Below are 20,011 nucleotides of genomic sequence, written 5' to 3'. Positions count from 1 at the left end.
CAGGCAACAGAAGAGTATACAAACTCCCTAAAAAATAAAAAAATATTATATAGCCAAAGACAATGTAAACAGAGTTAAAAGTTACTGATAGAATGGGATAAAATATTTCCAAATGCTATATCTGAAGGTATATTAATATTCCGACTAGAAATCCTAAAAATTAGCAACAATAAAAGCAAACAATACAATTTAGAGATAGGTAAAAGACTAACATAAATAATGAATCTCCACAGATAACCAATCTTAGTTGTCTGTTGGATGGAAAATCTTATTTCTCTGGTTCCGGTGTGTGTTACCTATTTCTTCTTTGTAGTTAATCTCTTTGAGTATTTTCTCTAGCGCTGGTTTTGAAGACAAATTCCTTCAGTTTCTGTTTGTCGTGGAAGCTTCTTATTTCCCCATCAAATTTGATAGAAAGTTTTGCTGGGTAGGAAGTTTTTGGCTGGAAGTTGTTTTCTTTCAGAGTTTGGAATATGTTACTCCAAGCCCTTCTGGCTCTCATGACTTGGTTTGGGAAGTCTGGAGTGATTCTAATTGGTTTGCCTCTGAATGTCAGTTGGCCCTTTGTTTTTGTTGCCTTTAAGATTCTTTGCTTGGCTTCCACATTGGTCATTTTGACAATTATGTGGCGTGGTGATCCTCTTCTCTGATCCTGTCTAAAGGGAGTTCTATAAGTTTCCTGGACCTGTGTATCGACCTCTTGCTCTATGTTTGGAAAATTTTCTGCTATTATTTCCTTGAAAAGATTGTTGATCCCTTTGGTTTAACCTTCTTTTTTCTCCTCTATTCCAATAATTCTTAGGTTAGCTCTCTTAAAATGGGCCCATATTTCTTCAAAATCAGATTCCTGCTGTCGGATATTTTTTTCTAAATTAGAAACTATGCGTTCATTTTTTGAATGATCATCTTCTAGGAGCGAGATTCTATTCTCCATGTGGTCTAATCGGTTGTTTGTGCTTTGAATTGAGGCCTTTACTTCATTAATTGCATCCTTTATCTCTCTTTGGCTCTCTCTGAATTCTTTTCGAAACACCTCTATTATTTACAGTTATTTTCCTGATTTGATCTATAAATCTCTGCATTTCTGTTTTATCAGGTTCTGATGTTGTGGGGTTGTGGGCATTCATTGCTCCATTGTTATTCCTCTTTCCCATGATTTCGGAAGTTTGTGCCTTCTCTGGGTTCTTCCCTGGGTCACTACGACTTCAATTAAGGTGCTGTGGATCTCGAGTCTGTGGTATCTCAGTCCCCACTACTCCTTTACTGGGTTGTATCGCAGAGTCTCAGACCCAGGGAGTCAATCGAGGCTGCTTTAGACCATGGGGTGTGCCAGGTTGAGCGTTCTCCTATGGTGTAATATCTCTGCCACCACCACTCCCCCACTGGGTCAAGTCCCTGGGAGTACAGTACTGGGATTTCTCCTCTAGGGGCTGCAATTTGACTCACTGTTGAGTGCGTAGATGGAGCTGTCGTGGACTCGGTGAATTTGATGCTGCTGCCGCCGGTAGCAATATGGCGCCGCTGCCACGCCCTCGGCTATGAGGCTGGCGTATTTCTTTTCTGTTTTTGAACTCCACTCTGAGTTCCTGCAGGGTGTGCTGAGCCCAGCCCCTGGGAGCTTTAGCTGCTCTCTGCGCTGAGAAATCTGCTGAATCCCGCCCGGCTGTTCCGCAGCGGCTCACCTCGACTCGCTGTCCGCCGCTCCTCTCTGGAGTTTGGTGGGCTGTTGAGTGCGTTGGTCTGGTGCCGTCCAGTGAATTCGCCGCTGCTGCCAGCAGTAAGGCGCTGCTGCCGCGTTCTCGGGCGTGAGGCCGGCCTATCTCCTCTCTGATTTCTGAGCTCCGTTATGAGTTCCCTTCCTCTCTGGAGCCTGGTGCTGCAAGGCAAAATGGTGCCCACTGCTTCACGCCGTGGCTCCGGCTGCAGCACTGCGGTCTGGTTTCTGGTGTCTCGTTTTTCCAGCCCTTTTTTTCTCTGTCCCTTAAAATTACATTTTTTGTTTCTCTGCTGATGGTGTTTTCTGGCTATGAAAGGCGCTGATTTTGTGGTAATAGAGATTGGTTGTTAGCGGAGCTTGTAAGCCCCGTTTTGCTCCGTCGCCATCTTCCCGGAAGTCTTCCTTTTTAACAATCTTGATGCTGAGAGAACTGGATATCTATATGCAGAAAAATGAAATTAGACCCCTATCTTTTGCTGCATAAGAGAATGCAAGATGAATCGAGACCTAGTAATTAGACCAGAAACTTTGAAATTACTAGAAGAAAACATAAACTCTTCAAGAGTTGACTAGAAGAAAACCAACTCTTCAACATATAAGTTCTGGTAGAGACTTTTTCAATAAGACCCTCAAAGCTCAGTAAATAAAACTGAGAACCAGTAAATAACATCAAATTCAAATGCTTTTGCACAGCAAAGGAAGCAATCGGGAGTCTGAAGAGAATGCCTACAGAATGGGGAAAATCTTTGACAAGCTACTGCTCTGATAGAAGACGAATATCTACAATATACAATCAATTTAAAAAAGTTAAAGTTAAAAAACAAGTAACCCAGTCAGAAAAAGTTTAATTAAACTGAATAGATGCTTCTTTTTTTTCTTTGCGGTACTGGGGATAGAACCCAGGGGCATTCTACCTCTGAGTTACACCTCCAGCCCTATTTTTTTCTTATAATTTTTTATTGGTGCATTGTAGTCATACATCTTAATGGGATACAAGATGGTGGAGGCATGCATGCACACATCACACAATTAGCCCTTACCAAATTCCCTTCCCACACTCTCTCCCCTCCCCCTTCTCAGGTTTGGCTTAGTGATTCACTTTGATATGTTTGTTAATGTACGTCGTGAACATTAGAGAATTTCTCTCTTTCCCCCTCTCATTCCCTCAGGTTGCCTTATGCTCATCTATGGTATCCTCCTCTTCGTCTAGAGTTCCTCCTATGACCCATTTTCTCCCTAGCTTTTGCATATTAGAGAAAGCATCCGATTTCTTGTTTTTTGTGACTAACTAATCTCACTTAGCATAATGTTCTCCAGTTCCATCCATTTCCCTGTAAATGATGTAATTGTGTTTTTCTTTATGGCTGAGTAAAATTTCATTGTGTACATATTCTATTGTTTTGTAATCCATTCATTAGTTGATGGACATTTTGGCTGGATCCATAGTTTGGCAATTGTGAATTGAGTTCTGTTTTTTATACTTTCTTTTTCTTTCCCTCCCCCCTCCCTCCCTCCCTCCCTCCCTCCCTTTCTTTCTTTCTTTCTTTCTTTCTTTCTTTCTTTTTTTGGTGGGTCTGGGGATGGAAACCAGGGGCATTCGACATCTGAGCTACACTTATTCTTTATTTTGAAACAGGGTCTCATTGAGTTGTGAAGGGCATCACTAAGTAGTTGAGGCTGTCCAAGAACCACGATCCTCTGGTCTCGGCCTCCTGAATGCTGGGATTACAAGGGTGTGCCACCACACCTGGCCTGAATAGACACTTCTAAAGAAGAAATACAAATGACCAATAGTATATGAAAAGATGTTCAACATCATTAACTGGGAAGTGCAAATCAAAACTAAAACTGAGAGTTCATATAGCTCCAATTAGAATGGCAGTCATCAAGAATACAAACAGTAATAAATGCTGCCAAGGATGTGAGGAAATGAGAACTTTTATCCACTGTTGGTGGAAATACAAATTAGTACAACCACTGTGGAGATTAGTATGGAGGAACCACCATGTGACCCAGCTATACCACTCCTCCATGTCCTTCCAAAAGAACTAAGGAATACTCTGGCAATGCATGATATCCATGTTTATAATAGCACAATTCACAATAGCTAAGTTATGAAAACAATCTACAATTTTTTTAGCTGATAAGTAAAAGTATGTTATATACACAACGGAATTTTACTCAGCCATATAGAACAGTAAAATTATGCTATTTGCAGGAATGGGTAGAACTAGAGGATATGATGCTAAGTGAGATCAGTGAGTGTAAGAAAGTCAGGGGTCGTATGTTTTCTCTCATGTGGAAGCTAGAGAGAAAATAGGGAACAAAAGGGACTTCTGATAAACGAGGAGAGAGACCAGTAGAATAGTGAGTCAAAGGAGCAGAAGGGAGGTAAATGGAGAATTAGATAAAATGGAGAATTTCCCAATTTCGGAGTTTGCCAAGTGTGATGGAATAGTTAGATGTATAGTTGAACACAATAGGTAAAGTTGGATATCCAAGTGGTGGAAGGTCTGGACTGGGGAAATAGAAATTTGGGGAGTCCTATGAAGTACAGCCCTTGGGAGTCTGGTTTTTGTCAGGGACACTCAGCTGTTTGGCCAGTATGAGTTACAGATCTGTGTAGGTTATCAAGTTCGATGGTAGGTAGATAAGGGCATTTTTGTTTAATTTCTGATTGTCTAGTGAAGTGTGAGATGGTGCTTGATCACAGAGACGTGGAGAAGGGAGGATGTTGAAGTAGGATGAAGGTATCAAAGCTATTTCAGAGGGTGAAAAAAATGAATATAGTAGGAAGCATACTGTGATTATAGGGTGGTGATCTCTGGTGCTGGATTATAGGTGGTATTTAACAAGGTGGAGTATTACTCTGCAGCAGTGTTTAACAATAAAGGAAGATAAATTAATGAGCTTAATCTTGGGTTGGGCTAACCATAGGGACAAAAGAACAAAGGATTAGAAACTGCAGTGCAAGTGATAAAATTATAGGGTAAATATGGTCCTCTAAATGTAATTTTTATGAGAAATATAATTACTAAAAGACTCAGTCATTTAAGTAATAACTGAAACTCAGATTGTAGCTTACATTTTTAAATGTGCGTTTGTATATATGAGGAAGCATTACCCTTGAATTAAATCTGTGATTTTATTTCTTTGCCACATAGTGACACCACTGCATGAGTTTATACATTTGATCTTGAGTGTCTTTTCAGAATACTCGTATTCTTTGAAATTTAGAGAGCCTGTCATTTACATTAGAATTTAGAAGGGAACTCTATCTTATCTTTGGATCTTACAATGGTAATAATTATAATCCAGTTCTTGCACATTTTGGCCCAGTTCTCATCTGTCTTCTCACCCCCGCAGAGCTCCTTTTGAAGTCATTGGAGCTCCCTGTGCTGAGTATTTCGTGGGGGTGCAGAGCAAGGTGAGAGTTTGGGACCATTACAGTTAAATAAGTATCATCTTAAATGGCATTCGCCTGATCCGTCAAAACTATTTCTGAGCATTATCATTGAGTAGGACACTAGGGGGCAGCATTCATCCTTTACTCCATTTCTGTCTTCACCCAACCTCTTCCAGAAATCTCTTGAATGTTGTTTGCATATTAATAATATGGTCAGATGACTTTTAATGTGTTTGAGATATATATGAATAACACAGCTGTGTTTGGGAACTGTCTGTATATTTTTTCAGAGTCTGCTTTTTATCCAGCCTTTATACATATTGGGGAATTTATGATTTTGTTTTAAGGAAAATTGCTGAGGGCAAAAATATGCTAACCAATCTTAAAAGGATTCAATCAATTATTATTGATACAAACTTGATATTACCTGCGATTCCAATGTAAACACAAAACATTAAAAGCCTGGGGGTGCCAGTGAACATTTAAGGCTTAAAGATAGGGACGTTGATGGATAGTATAATTAGTCCACACTTGGTTGCATAAGCAGGGACCTCTGTGCTTTGCTTATTCTGATTTAGATAGAATAATTCAAATTGAACAGCTATAAATGTTTCTATTCGCTTGGAGAATAAGGTCAGTTTCTACTTATGGCTCATCTAGTATTGAAATCCAGACATAATTTTAAGTAGAGGGAAAGTAAAACTTTGGCATCAACAGTGCCTAGTTCTAGCTTAAAATTTAAATTAACACCTAACTCATTTAATTAAAGAAGATCTATGCTGAATGTAGTGGCGCATGCTTGTAATCCCAGTACTTGGGAGGCTGAGACAGGAAGATAGCCTGAGAACAGCCTCAGCAAGTACTCTAATCGACCTAGCAAGACCCTGTTTCAAAATAAAAAATAAAATAGGACTGGGGTTGCATCTCAGAAGTAGAATGCCCCAGGATTCAATCCCCAGTGCCACAAAAAAAAATCTGTGAGTAAATTACCAGTATATGTGTATTTGTCCAGAACCTTTAAGATCCCATCTAAATGAATGTTATTGAGAACCAAAGAGAAAGCCCCCATCAATTAAAAAAAAAAAGCCAAATCTTGTCACAGTTAAAGATTGAGCATAAGATTTAACTTGTCATAGAAGATATTACACAATAGCTAATTTTTAGCTAGAGCACCTGCAATCTCAGTACTAAAGAGGCTAAGACAGAAGGATCGCAGATTTGAGAACAGCCTTTAACAAGATCCTGTTTCAAAATAAAATAGTCTTGTGTGTAGCTTGGAGGTAGAGCACTCCTAGGTTCAATTCCTAGAATTAAAAATAAAAAAGCTAATTTTTGGAATAGATTTTCACTTGAAACTCAGTTTCTAATTTTTATCAGTCCCTAAGTTTTATCTGCATAAAACTTTTTGATCTGTTACAAAATTCAGGGTATCTCAGTTTCTTTCTGTAAATTAGTATTTTGGTTATATTAAAAGCTGTTTGTATTTTTTGTCTTATCAGGTTATTCTTGGGCATTATAATTGGCTCTCCTATGAAGATGTCTTCGTTCGTGCCTTTAATTTTGGAAATGGCTTACAGATGTTGGGTCAGAAACCAAAGACCAACATTGCCATTTTCTGTGAGACCAAGGCTGAGTGGATGATTGCAGCACAGGCATGTTTTATGTATAATTTTCAGCGTAAGTAGCCTTTCTTGCCTTCTGGAAGAGTGGACTTAGGTCTTTTAGGAATAATTTTTGTTTTTTGTTTTGCGTGGTACTGGGGTTCCTGGAAACCCTTCTACCTCCGGACTACACTCCCAGACCTATTATTTTATACTTTTATTTGGAAACAGGGTGTCTTAAGCCAGCAAGGCTGGCTTCGAACCTGTGTGATCCTCCCTTCTCCGCCTCCCAAGCGTGGGGATTCCAAGCGTGGGGATTACAAGCGTGCGCCACCACGCCTGGCAGGAATGATACTTTTTTGGTGTGTGTGCTGGAGATTGGATCAAAGGGCATTCTACCTCAGAGCTATACCCCCAATCCTATTTTATTTTTGATTTGGAAACAGGGTCTTTCTAAGTTGCTGAGAGCCTTGCCAAGTTTCTGAGGAGGCTGGTTTTGAACCTGTGATCCTCCTGTCTCAGCCTCCCAAGTCTTGGAATTACAAGCATGAGCCACCACATCTGGCTTAAGAGTCCCCCTTTAAAATTGCTGTTAGCTGGGCGTGCTGGCTCATACTTGTAATCCCAGTACTTGGGAGGTGGAGACGGGAAGATCACAGCTTAGAGGATAGCCTCAGCAAGTAGTGAGACTCTCGTTAATCTTGCGAGACCCTGTTTCCAAATAAAAATAAAACAGGGCTGGGGTGTAGCTTGCAGGTGGAGGACCCCTGGGCTCAATCTCCAGGGCCATAAAAGAAGCATTGCCTTTTTGTTCCCACAGGTTTGTGTTTATAGTGGTGCTTCTTTTGAGAAGCTTTAAACTAATTTTTTTTCTTCTTTCTTTTTTGATGCTGGGGATTGAACCAAGGCATATTCCAAGCTACATCTCTAGCCATATTTTTAGTTTAATTTTTGAAACAGGGTCTCTCTAGGTCGATGATAGTCTCACTACCTCCTGAGGCTGTCCTCGAGCCTACGATCTTTCTGTCTCTGTCCCCCAAGTACTGGGATTACAAGTGTGCACTCCCGTGCCTGCCTAAGAATTTTCATTTTCAAAATCATTTTATCTCTAATTTTTTAGTTCTTCACAAATAAAATTAAATCCATGTTACTGTTTCTGTAATTTCAACATTTCTAAGAATGTTTTTTAGATTTTTCTGCTTGAGCATACGCAGTGCTACTGTTTCACTTGTTCATGCTGTTTCTTTCCTTTTTTATTTATTTATTTTGGCAATACTGGTGATTGAAACCAGAGACACTCTACCTCTGAGCTGTACTTTTTATTTTTTCTTTTAAAACAGGGCCTCACTGAGTTGCTGACAGAGGCTGGTCCTGAACCTGTGATCCTCCTGTCCCAGCCTCCCAGGTACTGGGATTCCAGGTGTGCACCACCTTGCCTGGCTATCTTTCTATTTTCTTGTGCCATCTTATTTTGGTGTGTGTCCTTTTTTTTTCAGTTTAGTACCAGGTAGTCAATAATTTTAAGATTTCAAACTTAGAAATCATTTATAATTCCTTCCCATTATATTAATGTCAGAGTAATAGCTATAGGTGAAATAGAGTAAAATGATAAAAATACTCATCCTAAAATACTGGAAATCTTGAAAGGGGAAGTGTGAGTAGCTATAATAATGATAGATTATATTAAAATAATTTAGAAAACAACACTGTTTCTCAGAGACTATGAATTTAATAATCTAGTGTTCACAGTGTTTTTTGTGAATCAAGTCTAATTCCAGAGGAGTTACTTATTTTTAGTAGTTCATGAACAGTGTGAATAACTGACTTGTGTTTCTTTTTCTTATAGTTGTCACGTTATATGCAACCCTAGGAGGTCCAGCTATTGTTCATGGATTAAATGAAACAGAGGTGACCAACATTATCACTAGTAAAGAACTTTTACAGACAAAGTTGAAGGTGAGGACTGTATTATAACTGATACTTTTTATGGTGATGGGCTTTATTATTGATGCTTAATTCCTTTATTATCTTTTAAGTCTTTAATATCTGCTTCAATCAGTATTTTTAGTGCTTTAACTCAAATACCTGAGGCCCACAGCTTAGAGGGAGGAAGATTTATTTGCTCCTGTTGGTGGAAGTTTCAGCCTCTGTTAGGCGAGGCCGCATCTGAGAAGCACAGGCCTTGGTGGTGGAAAGCCCAGAGAGCACGGAAGGGGATGAGAGACCTTGCAGTGCTCAAGCCTCCCCCCAGGGCCCTGCCTTCGTAACCACACCAGCCTGCCCCCCTCCCCGAGGCAGGCCGCTGACCCACGATGGACTTGCCCACGCATGAGATTAGTCGTTTCACCTGGGAACAGTTTTCAGTTGCCAGTGTGTGGGCTCTTTCAGGAGACGTTCTATATCCCAACATGACATTATCCTTGCAAGCTTTTAGTACTTCCACATGCCATTCTTTTCCTTTAGAACACAAAAAGTAGATTTCATGTATATTCATATTCATAGGGAGATCAGAGTTACAAATTGTTAAGATGTCTATGTCTAAATTGAAGGACTTATTATACTAATCTGTTTTCTAGTCTATTTTAAATAAGTTTATTATTTTGAAGAGCCTTATTTTTTTTTTTTTCGGTACAAGGGCATTCTACCTTTGAGCTACACCCCTAGCTCTATTTTTTATTCTTTTATTTTGAAATAGGGTCTCACTGAGTTGCAAAGTGCCCCACTAAGTAGTAGCTGAGGCTGTCCGTGAACCGCCATCTTACTATCTCAGCCTTCAAAATGCTGGGATTACAAACATGTGCCACCATGTCCAGCTTGAAGGGTCTTATTTTTAATTAGTTATTCATTTACTAACCACCAAATAATGAGTATTATAAATGTTAAAAAGATACTTCTTTTGCTGTACTGAGATGGAACCCAGGGCCATTCTACCTCTGAGCTATACCCCAGTCCTATTTTTTTATCCTTTACTTTGAAACAAGGTCTCACTAAGTTGCAGAGGGCCTCAGGAAGAAGCTGAGGCTGTCTTAGAACCTGTGATCCTCCTGTTTCTGCTTCCCAAGTACTGGGATTACAGTCATGTACCACCACACCCAGCTGTTTCATTATGGACTTAGCTGTCTCTTCTAGTACGATGTGTGTCTCCTCTGTGTTGACTACTATAATGAGTTTTAGTGTTGAGTTAAACTTAGACCAATAATTCTCCGTAAAAAAGTTTTCCTTATGCCAGTCCATTTTTCTCTTGCCTTTTGGAGGCAAAAAGTTAATAAGTCATAGAGCATAGTAAGGTACTTTTCTTGGATCACTGAATTATTTGGAAAGTAGGAAACATGAATGCCTGTGCTTTTTCAGGATATAGTTTCCTTGGTCCCGCGCCTTCGGCACATCATCACTGTTGATGGGAAGCCACCAACCTGGTCCGAGTTCCCCAAGGGTGTCATCGTGCACACCATGGCAGCAGTGCAGGCCCTGGGAGCAAAGGCCAGCTCGGGTAGGTCACAATTCCCTCCGTCCTGCCTGCGCTCTCCAGTCACCACGTTCTCCAGAACTGTTGCAAAGACCGTCCTGAAGTTAGATCAGATCCTGTATCATTTGTCTAGATGCAGACAAGTGGATTCTTCTAGGAGTACTGTCATCTAGCTTTTAAAAAAAGAAAGGTTTAAAGAAAAACATCAACATTAGTTTATTTAAGTTCTAAAAGCTATAGATATTAGAAATAAATTTAAAATACCTTTTTATATCATTTTGTTTTCCTTCCCTTTTTCTTATAGTTTTGGATAGTTTAAAGTTAGTTTTATAAATACTTCCATTGCGTTTACCCATGTGAATCACTTATATTAATAGGTAGAATGGCTAACCCTGGAGCCCTCCTTTTATTCCCTGCTTCAACTCTATCCTTCCAGAGGGGATAACAACTTTTATCTCCAACTAGGACTTTCAAAGCCAGGTGTGGTGGCACATGCTTGTAATCCCAGTCAGTACTTGGGAGGCTGAGACAGGATTGAAGGTTCAAGGCCAGCCTTAGCTACTTAGAACCTCTGCAACCTAGTGAGATCTTGTTTTAAAATAATGAATAAAAATAGGGTTGGAGGTGTAGCTCAGAGGTAGAATGCCCCTGGGTTCAATCTCCAGTACTGGAAAAAAAAAAAAATAGAAATTAGGACTTTCAGGTAAGCATCAGAAAATGTTAGAGAATGTACAGGCATTTTGAGGTACTGCAAAAGCCACTGGGATGCTGGAACTCTTAATTTCTTAGTAGCTGGAGACTTGGTGATTAATTTGTTGTAAATCCTCACTGCCTAGAGCCATGGCTATACTGACATTGCTGGTGAAACTAGATTGACATTCATTTGGGGTATAGTGAGTTTTAGGTGCTGGTGGGATACGCAGACGCACACATTTAGTGGGCGTATGAGCGTAATACACCTGAGTTACGTTTGGGCTTAGGGGATTTGGAAACTAGAATCAGGTATTGTGGCTAGGGGAGCAGGTGAGGCCATCCACACAGAATGAGGGCCCCAAAGGCCACTGCGGACCAGTCAAGGAAGGAAGAACTCAGGTTCTGTGTGGCTCATGGAAGCCGAGGGAAGGAGGTCTGGACAGTTCATTGGCAGGATGGAGTGTGGACAGGTCAGGTGACACAGGTGGTAGAAGGGCCACTCAGCTTAGCAAATGCTATGTTAGGAAGGATAGTGTTCCAGAAGTGGTGGAGACTGATGCTGTGTGTTGAAGGAGCCAGTGGCAGATGTGAAAGATGTGAATGACGACAGTTTTTAAGAAATCTGTTTAGTGGTAGTGTATACCTATAACCCTAGTTAGTACTGGGAGGCGGAGACAGGAGGGTCACAGGTTTAAGGACGCCCTTAGCAACTCATTGAGACCCTGTTTCAAAGTAAAAAATGAAAAGGGTTGAAGGTGTAGCCCAGAGATAGAATGCCCCTCCATTCAGTCTCTAGTACCAAAAAGAAAAGAAATCTGTCTAGACAGGCAGGAGAGGAAAGGTGTACTCTCCTGGGAATATGTTTAAAGAATTTTTTTCTATTTTTTAGTTGAATTACTAGAAGAGCCTTTTGTTTCTCTGATTCCTTTCTTTCCTTTATAAAGTCACGTTGCCACACAGCAGCCAAAGTCATCCTTGTCACTGATGATGACATGTTCTGTTCAAAGCAACATTTCTTCCCATCACAGACAAAGTTCAGAGCTCTTAGCCTGGTTTCCAAGGTCATACGTGAAGTCCAGAGCTCTTAGCCTGGCTTGTGAGGCCCTACGCAAAGTCCAGAGCTCTTTGGCCTGTCTTGTGAGGCCCTGTGTGAAGTCCAGAGCCCTTAGCCTGGATTCTGAGGCCCTATGTGAAGTCCAGAGCTCTTAACCTGTCTTGTGAGGCCCTACGCGAAGTCCAGAGCTCTTAGCCTAGCTTCTGAGGCCTGATGTGCGCGCTCCTGGCTGCTGCTCACTACCATTTCCCGGCATTCTTCGTCTTCCTCCCTTCATTCCCATCACCCTCGTACGAGCTGGGCTCTGCGAATGCTGAGCACTCTTGCTTGAGAGCCTCTGCGCCGCCCATTTGCTTCTCCTTGGAATGCTCTCGTCCCAGTTTCAGGGTTTTAATAGTGCCCTCCCTCACTTTATTTAGGTCTTTGCTAAAAAACAACTCTCTGAGAGGCTTTTCTTGACTTTTTCACTTAAAACCATCTACTTTCATCTTCTCACCTTCTCTTTTTCTTTATCCCTCCTGTTTCATCCTGGACTTAGCTGTCCTAATACCATATATGTCTCCTATGTGTTGAGTGCTATTATGAGTTTTAGTGTTGAGTTAAAAAATGAGTGATTGATTATGAAAAAAATAGTGATGGCTGAATTTCTCAGAAGTGTGCACTTATTTTTCTCCAATACAGAAAGCAAACCTCATAGCAAGCCACTGCCCTCCGATATTGCAGTCATCATGTACACAAGCGGGTCCACGGGACTTCCCAAGGGCGTCATGATCTCGCACAGCAACATCATTGCTGGCATAACGGGGATGGCGAGGAGAATTCCAAAACTGGGGTATGTTGTAGTCGGGTAACAGCAAGTAAGTGTTCAGCATTGATACCTGCTGCTATAATAGTAACTCCGTCATTCTAATATTGTATGGTTAGATTATTCCCTTGAATTTATTTATGTTGGGCCTTTTCTTAGATAAGAAAAGCGCATTAAAATTAACTATAACATGCCTATAATCTCAGTATTGGAAAGTTGAGACAGGAGGATTGCACTTTCAAGGCCAGTCTCAGCAATTTGGGGAGACCTTATTTCAAAACAAAAAATTAAGAACTTGGGGGTATAGCTCAGGTAGAATGCCCCTGGGTTCAGCTTCAAGTACTAAAAAAAAAAAAAAAATAGTAATTAAAAAGTTGTATGTATGAGGGTTAAAATATAGTTTATCAGATACCTTTTTTAAAAGTATGAATTTTAACTGACTTCATAGTTATAAATCTCTTCAATTATTTTAATCAGTGGGTGTAATTGTCTGGCATGGGTAGTTTTGTATCTAAATGTAGTTCAGGTACAGAGGTGATTTAATTTATGCGGTAAATACTCACTGAGCTCCGTTTTCACAGTCCCTGGTTTGTGTTTCTCAGACAGACTCCAGTGGCGCAGGGGTGGGGGACATAATGCAGTGGGAACAGACAGATGTAGGAAACCAGATGGAAGTTTAAGGGAATGTTTAGGAAACATCCCAGGGCTGGGATCAGCACCATGATGGCTGATACGGTTGGATATGGATGGCTGATAGCGTTGGATTTTGTGATGCCTTTTTGCACAGAAGTTCCACATGCACACGCACAAACACACGGTTACCATGACATCCTCAGCATCCAGTATCTATCTCTTCCTGTGTCTCTCCCCCGCTGCCAGCAGGGGCCCAAATGGATGCCTGCAGGTTCTTGCCAGGCTTGTTCCAGTGCAGTCACTGGCAGAGCACACACCTCACCTTTGCTTCTCATGTCTCTTTTTTTAGAGAGGAAGATGTATATATTGGCTATTTGCCCTTGGCCCATGTTCTAGAACTAAGTGCTGAACTTGTCTGTCTTTCTCATGGATGCCGCATCGGCTACTCCTCACCTCAGACCTTAGCAGATCAGGTAAATGTTCTGTGACTGGAAATGCATACTAAAAAATTGTTTTTAACACTTTTTTTTCTGTCAGTGTGACAATATATTTATAAAGTTAATAGTCATCTAAAAATAAGTTTTTGCTTTTTAGAATATAAATACATTAAAATGATGAATTTATAATGGGCTTTGTTCTAAGAATTCCACTTAGTTTCTAAAATAAGGATGGCTTTATATGAACCACTTTCTTTTTTTCTATTTTATAGTCTTCAAAAATAAAAAAGGGAAGCAAAGGGGACACAACCATGTTGAAGCCAACACTGATGGCAGCCGTTCCGGTAAGAACTGACCATTGCTTGCTCTCTCTCCTCCCGCCTCCTTCTCCACGACCTTTTTCTCTTCTTATTGTGGTACTGGAGATTGAACTCAGCAGCTTTCTACCTCTGAATCTTCTACCCCCAGCCCTTTTTAAATTTTTATTCTGAAACTTGGCACGCTAAGTTACTGTGCTCTGACTTTTAGCCTGCAATCCCCCTGCCTCAAGCCTCCTAAGTACCAGGATTACAGGTGTGCGCTACCATACCAGGCTGAGAATTGATCATTACTTAACATTGAGTATGAAAGAAGTATCATCAGCCAAGTTGACAGGGTGATTTTTTTCTTATTTATTAAACACTTAACATAGTTTCAGCCTGACATATTGTCAGCTCCTTTCCCTACATGGCTTCTTGTTAAAATCCTTTTTGTGCTATCTGACTGCTGATTAGTTAGAAACCTGAAGCACGGCAGGAGGTAGAAGGCTTTGAGATCACTTCCTTCTGCACATTATATCTTTTGAGTCCTCAGAGAAAGTTTGGCCTATCTACCAAAAAGAATAACAGAGAAATCTTGATGAATTACCTGTGAATCACTATGTATCCTAGAATAAAGGGGCTCTGGGAATAAGATAATAGAGGTGGAATGGCAGTAGTCTTCTGACTCCTTTTGTAGCCTTTATATAGTTTTTTTGATTTTGTTTGAAAGTATTGGGAATTATTCTCAGATACTTACATGTTTACATTGAGCATGGTTACATAGATATTCCAAAGCCAAACATAATTGAGCAGTAATTTTGGAAATTCTTTAAATGTAGTTTCTTAAGTAGTATCTTATTTTAAATTCTGAGTTCATTTAGACATTAATATAATTGTGAACTGGAATGGAAAAATTATTTTGTCATTAATTTATAGGTCACAGTAGTGGACCTAACAAGCACAATATAATTCAGACAAGGAAAATCTCTTTGGTATAACATTATAAGACAGCAAACAACCACAGCCACAACAATAATACAAACCATGGTCCTTTTGTGAGCAAATATGTAAATGAAATTCACAAAATAAACCATTAAGTATTTGAGTTTCTAAATTCACAAAATAAACCAATAAGTATTTGAAACTCAAATACTTATTGGTTTATTTTGTGAATTTAGTTTTTAGTTCAGAATTAACAAGATAAATAAGCAAAGCAGTATGAATAATCACTAAGGTAGTCTCCTGTCTTAAGGAATTCCTTTTTTTTTTTTCCTATTACTCATCTGTGTATCTCTTTCTGCTATTAAAAATTATTTTTGCTGCCAGGCGTGGCACACACTTATCCCAGCATTTGGGAGGCTGACACAGAAGAATCACGGTTTGAGGGAAGCCTCAGCTACTTAGTGAAGCCCTTTGCAACTCAGTGAAACCCTGTTTCAAAATAAAGAATAAAAAATAGGCCTGGGAGTGTAGCTCGGAGGTAGAATGCCCCAGAGTTCAATCTCTGGTACAAAAAAAAAAAAAAAAAAAAAAAAAAAAATATATATATATATATATATATATATATATATAAAAATAAATAATTTTATTTCTAAACTAATTGTGGATCTATTTAAAATTTTAGTCCTGATAAAATATATCTTTTTGAATGCCTTAATAATGAAATATTAGATGTTAAGATTTAACCATGTAAGGCAGCTGGTAAAAATATTAACTCATTTTTATATGCTTAGGAAATTATGGATCGGATCTACAAAAATGTCATGAATAAAGTGAATGACATGAGTAGTTTTCAAAGGAATCTGTTTATTCTGGCATATAACTACAAGATGGAACAGATTTCAAAAGGACGTAGTACTCCACTGTGTGACAGGTAAGGAAAGAGCCGTCTTCTGACTCACTCTTTTCCTTCCCTTCCCTTTCCTCTCGACCAGTGAATGATTTAGTTCATTTCATCCTATGAATTGAGATAGTTATAAGACATAAGTTTATTGTTAAAAGTCAAAAGGAGCTGGGCGTGGTGGCGCATGCTTGTAATCCCTGCATTTGGAAGGTGGAGACAGGAGGATTGCGCAGGTTTGAAGCCAGCCTCAGCTGGCTTAAGAGATCCTGTTTCCAATAAAATATAAAATAGGTCTGGGTGTGTAACCCAGAGGTAGAAGGCCCCTGGGTTCCATCCCCAGTACCACCAAAAAAAAAAAAAAAAAAAAAAAAAAAAAAAATTTGCTTTTATTTAAAAAATTATTATTATTATTATTATTATTATTTGGTGGTACTGGGGTTCCTGGAAACCCTTCTATCTCCGGGCTACACTTCCAGACCTATTTTATATATTTTTTTATTTGGAAACAGGGTCTCTTAAGCCAGCAAGGCTGGCTTCGAACCTGCGTGATCCTCCTGTCTTCGCCTCCCAAGCACGGGGATTACAAGTGTGCACCACCACGCCCAGCTAATTTGCTTTTAATAAAAATTACAATGATGCGATTTCTCATTACTAACGTACAGAAATAATGATATATAGCGTGTGAATACGTAATATCAATAATATCAATGATATATAGCTTGTGTGTAAGTATATATACACAAGAATGTAAAATGAATTGCTCTGGCATAAATAAGGGACTTCCATTACTCTTCAAAATTGAACCTGACAAATTTGAATTCAAATATTACTTAAGAAATTATATCTTTTGTACTTGAATGAAGCACTGAAAATTAAGATTTAAGTAGTAGAGTCATGAGAGTCTCTTGGATTTGCTGTGTGACCTCAGATAAGTCACTTAATATCTTGTATAAGAAAATTGAGAAATTAGATTTGGAAAATGCCATTCAGTTTTAAAATCCTGTCATTCTCTGATCATTATTGTTTTAGATTTGTTTTCCGGAAAGTTCGAAGCTTGCTAGGTGGAAATATTCGCCTTTTACTGTGTGGCGGTGCTCCACTTTCTGCAACCACACAGCGATTCATGAACATCTGCTTTTGCTGTCCTGTTGGTCAGGGATATGGACTTACTGAGTCAACTGGGGCTGGAACAATTACAGAAGGTGAGTGTTGTCCCTGAACTGTCTTTAAGGGTCCATCAGAGTCTGGGGTACAGTGCCTGGCTTTCATTTTTGGTATGAATTGTTTTTAAAAAATTATATTGATGAAGAGTAGTAAAGCAGAATAGTGGTAAATTTCAGGAACTATGATTGTTACCCCTTTTTAGAATATACCCCTTTTTAGAATGTATTAAATTCTTCTATAGTCATTAATTCATCCAAAGTAATTTTTCATATTATGTGCTGTGCAATAATTTTGTGATACCGGGGGTGGAACCCAGGGGTTTTCTACCTCTGGGCTAAACCCCAGCCCTATTTTATAATTTATTTGGATACAGGGTCTCACTAAGTTGCTGAGAGCCTCACTAAGTAGCTGAGGCTGGCTTTGAACCCGTGTGATCCTCCTGTCTCAGCCTCCCAAGCACGGGGGTTACAAGTGTGTGCCATCATGCCCGGCTCTAAGTAACATTCTTTAAAGTGTTCTGTTTCTGATGTTGGAATGATCTTGCAGGAGAAAATAGAGTGCAGTAGTATTTCATAGGAGCAGGGAGGCTCTTTTCCCAGCTCCTTGGAAGCTATCAGGCTTATTCCAGCTTGGCTGTGAGCTATTCCTAATGAAACTTAATAGGACATGATGGCATCAGTGGATGGGAAGGAGGCTACATTGATCTCATTTTGAAATACCTACATGCGGGGAAAGATGGGAGAGGTTGCGGTTGAGTGCTGTGAGACTGAGTAGCACCGTACATCATCTTTTAAGATAGGGCTGCAAACCTAACCGGCTGGGCAGCTACTTTAATACTTAAATGGGCCTTGATGTAAGAAAATTTGATGGGTAAGGATTCTGGGGGGGCTAAGCAGACTTTCCTCCTCTGTGGGCCCATAGTTGCTGTACATTCCACACTTGGTGAACATTCCAGTTTTTTAGATGGCAGTAGCAAATTTAGTATGCCTTGCAGGCCACAAAGCCTGTTTCAGGTTTGTGACTTTCACTTTTGAGAATTCTCTGGGGATGTTGAAGCTTTGGGGCTAAATCATCATTTTTAATAATGAAGAAAAAAGTGACTTGCTAACTACTATTCTCAAATATCTACTCTCCCTTACATTTTAGTGTGGGACTACAATACCGGCAGAGTGGGAGCACCATTAGTTTGCTGTGAAATCAAATTAAAGAACTGGGAGGAAGGTAATAATCTGTTTAAACCCCAAAACATTAATTTCTGTAAGATTAGAATTTAAAATAAGTATACTTCATACTTAATCATATTTTAAAATATAAAACCACTCACAAGTCTTCATTTTTGTCCTTTATAATAACTATATTTTATCTAGAGCTATATATGATGGATATATTTTGCCTGTTTCAAAAATGGTTCTGTAGAATTATAATTGTTTTTTATTTGCTTAAATTTTGTATAAATACAAGTAACATTTATGGCAAAAACTTGAGAAATATACTGAATGAATAATGTTAATAAATTAGGAGTGATCACTTTTGTAGAAGCAAAAGTATAAAATTTATTTCATGAGGATTTTTACCTTTTTTTTCTTTTCCCTGTGGGCTTCAGCCTAGAATTATCAAAAGGATATTTTTTTCTGTAATTTCATAAAACTTTGTTTATTATGTTATTTAAAATACAAATCACTTTCTGAAAGTTCTATTTAATCATATTAAAGTCTACAAATTACAATGATTAATGTACAAATGAATAAAGTGTACAAATCAATTATAATTGATTGTGATGTACCTTTCTGGTATACAAAGTAAGGATAAAGGTTCCATGACTGTCATTTTTCAGCTGCTTTTAGCAGAATTAGTGAAAATATTTAATAATTTAAAACTTGGAATTTACAAATAATTCAGTCTGAATTATTTGTAAGAATAAATCTAAATATAGAGTAATATAGTTTTATACATAGACTTGTTCTATTATTTAATAGATGACAATACTTTTATTGCTTTACTATCATGATATTTAAGACTACAGAAATTTTAAGACAGTTTGTGTAGTATTTTTAATTTATGTAATAGATGCAGCATGTTGGCTTTAGAGTATAATTTTTGGATAAAATAGTAGCCTAAAAGCATAAATGCTGATAGTAAGCAACTTAAATTTTGCATCTAGGTTTTATGTTGATAAACTTTGTCCAATCATAGTGTCTGCCTGGTTTCCTTTTGAGAAACTGTAATTTGATATAAGAAGATATTCCTATTTAATAGTGAATTAACTCTATAATTATTTTTATTAGGTGGATACTTTAATACTGATAAGCCACATCCCAGGGGTGAAATTCTTATTGGTGGCCAAAATGTGACAATGGGGTACTATAAAAACGAAGCAAAAACAAAAGCTGATTTCTTTGAAGATGAAAATGGGCAGAGGTGGCTGTGTACTGGAGATATTGGGGAGTTTGACCCGGATGGTTGTCTGAAGATTATTGGTGAGCCGTCAAATATTTTTTCTGAAAGTGACTGTTTCTGAAATGGTTTTATGCAAGAGTATCATGTATTAAGAGCAACAGCGAACAGCATAAGAGTATATCTTTATGTAACGTTGGCCTGATCAACTACATCATTCTCAAATAGAAACATTTTTAATAGGGATTGAAGAATTTATAAGGCTTGACATATCATGAGGTCTCAAGCTGTTCATTAGTGGTAATGTCTTTAATTACTACTAGAAAAGTTTAATTGCTTTTTTGTGCCTGTGTAGGGAATGTTCCTATTTGTGAACTCTTTGACATCTGTAGGTTATTGAGCAGGGCTGTCCTGTCTGAATTTAGTCCTTGCCTTGCCCAAGAAAACAAAGGAAGTCCTGGAAGCTCAAGTTGTGTGGCCCAGATGGACCCAAAAGCAC

The 20,011-nt window shown here is 38.9% G+C and overlaps 1 protein-coding gene across 2 annotated transcripts in view; it reads left to right on the top strand.

Annotated features, from left to right (window-relative positions):
- ACSL3 (acyl-CoA synthetase long chain family member 3) overlaps positions 1–20,011 on the top strand; it is a gene marked incomplete at both ends in the record, with an annotated part of 38,070 nt that overhangs the window by 5,892 nt on the left and 12,167 nt on the right. The window contains 10 exons of one of the 2 annotated variants that reach the window (XM_080688963.1): positions 6,623–6,800; positions 8,571–8,680; positions 10,076–10,214; positions 12,619–12,769; positions 13,725–13,848; positions 14,085–14,156; positions 15,845–15,984; positions 16,984–17,156; positions 18,265–18,339; positions 19,404–19,595. In XM_080688963.1, the coding sequence (XP_080545089.1) occupies positions 6,623–6,800; positions 8,571–8,680; positions 10,076–10,214; positions 12,619–12,769; positions 13,725–13,848; positions 14,085–14,156; positions 15,845–15,984; positions 16,984–17,156; positions 18,265–18,339; positions 19,404–19,595 (1,354 nt within the window). Of the gene's footprint in view, positions 1–6,622; positions 6,801–8,570; positions 8,681–10,075; positions 10,215–12,618; positions 12,777–13,668; positions 13,849–14,084; positions 14,157–15,844; positions 15,985–16,983; positions 17,157–18,264; positions 18,340–19,403; positions 19,596–20,011 lie in introns of both variants that reach the window. The other variant, XM_080688962.1, reaches the window with a different exon arrangement.

The sequence above is a fragment of the Muscardinus avellanarius genome (genome assembly GCF_963383645.1).
Source record: "Muscardinus avellanarius genome assembly, chromosome: 2".
NCBI lineage: Eukaryota > Metazoa > Chordata > Mammalia > Rodentia > Gliridae > Muscardinus > Muscardinus avellanarius.
This window is presented reverse-complemented; position numbering and strand designations above follow the sequence as displayed.